This window comes from Cariama cristata, unplaced genomic scaffold (genome assembly GCF_000690535.1).
Source record: "Cariama cristata isolate BGI_N322 unplaced genomic scaffold, ASM69053v1 scaffold2914, whole genome shotgun sequence".
NCBI lineage: Eukaryota > Metazoa > Chordata > Aves > Cariamiformes > Cariamidae > Cariama > Cariama cristata.
Genome location: NW_009614476.1, coordinates 66,068 through 72,039, shown reverse-complemented (window position 1 = coordinate 72,039; position 5,972 = coordinate 66,068). Strand labels below are relative to the sequence as shown.

The window sequence follows — 5,972 nt, the reverse complement described above, 5'->3', positions numbered from 1 at the left end:
AAATCAATAGCCATTAAAAAGAAAAATAAAAAAGAGATGAGGTGGAGGTAGCTTTTCTTTCAAAAAGTGAAAATTTAAACTGCTGTTCAATGGCTGTGGCAGAGAGGGCATTTCCGTACGCTTTCTTCTGTCTATTACAGGTGGGGGTACACAACTTAAGAATAGCTTTAGCCTAAACTCTAGTTGCACGTAGCATGTTTCAAAATATGGCTTAATGCAATCACCGCACTGCAAGTCCAACGTGAAGGTGTCTTGGCCTGTCTCTGCTGCTCAGCCAATGATCTGTGCTGAGATCCAACTTAAACCCTCTGAACAAGCAGGACAGGGCGCATTTGCATTTTAGCATGGGGAAGCTGGGGGAAAGGCCCTGCATCTGGATTCTGAACCAAGTTACAGTGTTTTTCTCTTCCTAGTCCTCAGGATGTGGCTGTGTTCTCTCTGCCCACAGAACTCTATTTAAACACTATGGTAAAGGTATGCTGTTGTAGTGTAGTTTCTAATTTTAAGTGTTTTCAAGCAGTTAAACTAGATTGTAAATGTTGGAAGCTCCAGGGGAGTGAATCTGTGCCATCTTTCCATTATTAAAGTCTTCAGACCCAGGACTGGACTTTGGTAACTATGTGTCAGGGCAATGCCAGGAGATGCTGGGGCTTAACAGCGTTCCTGTTACTTAAGCGTTAGAGGGAAACAGTCCATGTTAAACACACTTCACATGAAGCATTCTTCTTAAATGCCTTGTAAACCAAACAAAACATTGGTTAGAAACACATTCACCACTGCTGACCACAGAGGTTTTTATATTTAATAGAAATTAAATTAGTAGCTTAATATACATAATGTGACGCTTTCCAGTCCAGCAGCTTTCCAATTCTTGCTTTCAAGTCACAGAGCAAATACTGTACAAAAATTCTAACAAAGAGCAACCAAAGAGTAAACACTATCACTAAAACACTGGACCCAGAAAGGCTAGGTTTATCTGGAGCTACACACGCCAAAGGACACATAACGATGGACCCATCGTGGTACAATCATGCATTACCAAGGGACAGATCAGCTGCCGGCCATGCACATGCTGGTCCCTCCAGGGCAGGTGGCAGCATCCTGGACTGCAGAGCAGACTGTTTTATCGTGCTCCGTAGCTGTAGTAGTAAGGTTCGTCCGGGCGGTATCCATAGGCAGTCGCTGGGCGGCCAGGAACCCCTGGTGATTGACCAAATCCATCAACTCCGATGCTACAAAAAAAAAAAGACAAGAAAAACCGTAAGTTTTTGTATGGTAGGGAAGGTGCCTTAGTGCTGGTGTCTCCAGCTCTTCCTGCCACAAAAGATAATTTTGTGAGGCAACTTCGCAAGCCACCTTCCCCTTCTAGCCAGCACTGCTCTGTCTCCTCTTCCCTTGGCGGGAAAAGAAATGCTGCAGAGAAATCAACACAACTCCTGTTGAGGAAAGGCTTTCGGGTCAAAGAGAAATCCCGGCAGAGACAGAATTCTTCTATCTGTTTATGGATTTACTGGCAAAGCATTTTACTTCTGTGACTCAATTTCTCTCTCTGTACATTAAAGTTAACATGTCTTTCAAGAAAGGCTTCAATCATGCTTCTTGCAAAGCCCACTGCTAACCCTGCCCTATACAGCACATCTCAATAATCTAACTTCCTTCCTTCAGTACATTTCCGAAGCCCCTAGGAAAATACCAGCTAGAAATGAAAAAGTCAGAATAGCTGGCACAGCAACACAGTTCAGCAGAGGACAGTGTTTCTGGCGGGATACAAGATTGACAGCCAAATGGCAGAAAGAATTCATCATATACCTAAAGGCTACATACTAATAAGACAGAATAATTCATTTTTCTTATAGGACAGCATCTTTTACACCTAAAAAGTCCCAAAGCAATGAATTAGATACTAAAGCACAAGAACTGCATAGGCAAAAGTGGCACATATTTCATGCTCAACAACAACTCTCGTGCAGGAGGTAGAGGAAAAACGAACATTGCCTAAGATACTGGATTACTGCCTATTCATGGTTATGTCACTTCTTAACTTCTACTTCAGTAGAAGGACAAATGGAAAAGGATTCTGATTTATTGTCTGACTAAAGATACATTGAAAGGAGTTGAACTTCCCCTCTGAAGACTGTCAAAACACAAAGAACCAAAGCGCTTTTGGAGTGTGGAAAAGCTGAACATCATTACTGCCAATTATACATACGGAACACGGGTTATGGAACAGTCAAGGCTGGGAAAGAACAACCCATCCAGAAGATGTACAATGGGTGGGCCCCAGGCCCTGGCTCAGCAAAAAGCTGGCACTGCTGAATCAGTTCGACTGAAAGGGCTCAGCTGAAGTGGTGGGAGACCACGTCCATCACTGTCCTTGCAAAGACACTTTCCTCGGATTGTGCCTCTGTGAGGTCCTACAAAAGAATTCTTGGTGTCTGGTTTCTCAGGAAACTAGTTCACTCATGGGATATTCTGATAAACAGGTGAAGGTGGAAGGTCTGAGGCTGAGATTTGTCCTCTGAGAGAGAGGGGACACAGTCAACAAGCCAAACTACAGAGAAAAATCATTCAGTTTCACCTGAATGTATCTTGAGAAATGCAGCTCCTTGACAGTGCTTTGCTATTTCCACGTCCACCTGTCCGTATTTGAACTGGCAATGCCCCTGTCTCATAACTCATACTCAGAGCCATCAGTCTGACCTTAGAGGCTGATCAGTCCCTTCAGCACAGCAAAGAGAAGCAAAGTAGCCCTGGTGTACCCTGTAGTGGTGCAAAGCTGTGTGAACACGTGTCTCTGGCTCCACACCTTCCTCTGGCCACCCATTCCTTCCTGTATCCACTCCAAAGTCCTCTTACTCTTTTCCAAGCCCATTACGAAATGAGCTTGGGACCTCCGAGGCACCTTCTCCAGGTCCCTCCTTTGTACCTGGCAAACAGCAGCTTGCTCATTAGCAGGGTTGAAGCTTTAAAAGACTCCTGAAAGCAGGGATTAAGAGAAATCCTGTTACTTTGACTGTATCTAACTCTCATCTCCAGAAACACCAAACCCTCCACTCACCTTAGTCAGAGGATGGTCCCTGCTTCTACCGCTCTTACTGATTTGCAGTATGCAAAGGGATTAGACAGACAGGACTCATGTGGGCTGCCATTAGGTATAGCTTTCCGAATACAGGCCACAAAGCGCGTCCAAACAAGCCAACATGGACCTAGCGTGAAGCTGACCGATTTGTTTGGCAGTTCAGAAAACAAACAAGTTGAATAACTACTGTAAAACAATGCCAATTCTTTAAAAGAGTTCTTTCAATACTGTTAGTCCTACGAGTTGATAACATACTAAAAGAAGACGCAGTGGGATTTGGAAGCGCAGAGTCCAGTTTTGTTGTGCTACTACAGTTCCCAGTGATACCACACACGTGTAACGCTGCAGAGAAGCAAGACCCTTTAAGGCTACCTTTAAACTCAGGAATTTCATTGCTTCCTTCCAAAAGATCCTTAAAGCATCTACGGTTGATTTATAATGAAAAGATATTTTAACAGAAAATGTTTTTCTGGGTTTATCCTCCAATGTTTTTTTTCTGTGACTATAACAACATTAGTTGTGGATAAGTTGTTTTTATTACTAGTAGAATAGGAGCTCTTCACGTTTCTGCTAACTACTGCAAACTTCATTCAGGAACGATGTTGTAGGTGAGCGAGTAGGCTGCGGGTGCTGTACGCAGGGAGGCTGCTGCCTGCAAGTCAAACTAGTAGGGGCCATGCCTTGGCTTACAGGGGAGACAACAGTAGCCATCCTCGAGCTTACTATGGCCGAGAGGGCCACAACAAATACAGCAGCCTGTCCTGAAGCAGGGCTTCTTAAATGTAAGTGTGGCTTCTGTTGATGCTGCAGTTTCACGAACTTCTTTTGGTCACTCCTAACTCTGTTATATACTACCAAACGAAAACAACCTGGGGTTTTTGGGGAGTGAAGTGTAATAACGGCACGGAGCCACGCGGTGGCAATGGGTCTCTACCACCGCAGGCAGAGCTGTGCCAGCTACTTCCAGCTTAGTAACCCTCATTCAAAGAACTTTTAAATGTATTTAAATTGATAATGAGACCAGGGAAAATATGGTTTCAATCACATCCTCAGCAAATCTTTTTTTTTTTTTAATATTTTTTTTATAAATGTGTAAGTAATTAGGTAAAGATCCCTAGAGTTTAAACTTTGAGGAGTATCAGTTATTTCCAAATGGTTCAGACATATGTTAGTGTCCTGAAGAAAACTGGAAGAGATGGATCAGCTGATAACTGCTTTGGACAGTTAAAAAAAAAATAAAAAGAAAGGAACAGAAAATCACATTAAAACACCTTGATCAAATCACCACTTTCTCCTATCTAAATATTTCTCTTAAGCAAATCAAGGCTTGTCCATGCTTCAACAAAAAGCTGGCTTCATTTTTACATGTTAGCGCTTTTGAAACATACCAGCTTTGCCGATTTGATTGTTTGCGCTGGCAGCCTGTAGCAAGAAGCTTGTCCTCGTAGCTGAAGGAAAGGCTATTGAACCCAGGAGGTAACTGAGGGGTAGGGCAACCAAACAGCAAACATGCGTCTGGAGACTGAAGTCTGGCTTGCTCATGAGGCTGGCAGGCCAAGGACAATGACTCTGCAAGCTTAACCTACGGAGGTGGGGACAGGAGTTTAAAAAAGCAAGTCCTGATGAATCCTTGCCACTTCTGCCAAGAACAGCAGAAGGGTAGAGCCAGGAAAGATGGTAGCTTTTTGGCTGTAAACACTTGTTGGGTAATGATTGCCCTGAGATCATGATTTGTGCCATGCGTTCTTAGATTTACACCAGCAATCAACTTCAAAACTTGCTCCTAGGAGAAACATGTTCTTGGCCTTATTTATATAGCATCTATAGGGAAACTCAGTGCTCAGCAGAGCAAGCATCAGCCTGTCTTCCCAAAAAAGTTAGGGACACATAATTATGCCATTGAGGCGACAATAATCATCCTCACATCGGTATTTTTTCCTCCCATTAGTCAGCCCTGTTGAACTAGGTACCTAGGAGAAGCGCATGCAATCCCTGTAGTTGTGTAATGGATAGAGATCACATAACACCCCAACAAACTCCTCAAATAAATGGATTATGCTGTTGCCTTAATCTGCAAGTTATTTCAGGCAGTTTTGTCTCAGAAAATCACACGCGTGCGCAGAGGGATTGGTGCTTGCTAATCACACCGTCAAAACACAACTGTTTTCCTGTGCAAAGTTTACCACCACGCCTGGAGTTGATGGAGTTAAACAGTGAACAGCACAGCTAATTACTATGTACTGCTAACCTCAGTTGCTGCTTCATTTTGAGACCCTTTAAAATATGAACTGTGTATTTTACCCCTATGCACTCTCTTAATGATTTGTTTTTTTTAGACTGAAATCACTTCCAGCCATCAGTTATACTCGCGGTCTCTACACATGCACTTCTCCAAGCACAAATATTTCTTTTTCCTATTGGTCTGCCAGCCCCTGTCAGAGCAAATTTCACTTTAAACTAAATGCTATGATACTTAAAACCTCTTGGATTACTCAGGCTGCTAGTGTGATCTATGACCTTCCCCAAATGACAGCTGAACTTTCCAATTTGCTTGTACTGCTGGGGAACTGAAGAACACATGCCTAAGAGGAAAAAGTTCCTGATGTGTGTGAGTGAGGAGAGATTTCTTAACAGCTCTGCTTATTGCTACGTACTCCGATTCACAACATCCAAATTCATATGCCCATCTAGGATCCTAGGTGCCCTGCCATAATTTAAGATGTAAAGACCAATCGTGTGTGTGTGTCCCTCACAGCAGGAAATGCCAGCCAGCATGCCACTGTGCCCACAAAATACTTACTTTCCTTAACTCCCTCCTGCACCCAGTGCCTCAGAGAGTCGATAGGCTTTGTGGTAGGCTCTGGAAAAGCTCTGCCAGTAACCCTTCGCCAGG

At 43.4% G+C, this 5,972-nt stretch overlaps 1 protein-coding gene across 1 annotated transcript in view; it reads right to left on the bottom strand.

Moving 5' to 3' along the window:
* Positions 1-1,123: 1,123 nt before the first annotated feature.
* KIFAP3 (kinesin-associated protein 3) overlaps positions 1,124-5,972 on the bottom strand; it is a 66,678-nt gene continuing 61,829 nt past the window's right edge. The window contains exon 20 of the mRNA XM_009699415.1: positions 1,124-1,232. Coding sequence (XP_009697717.1) covers positions 1,124-1,232 — 109 coding nt within the window. The remainder of the gene's footprint in view (positions 1,233-5,972) is intronic.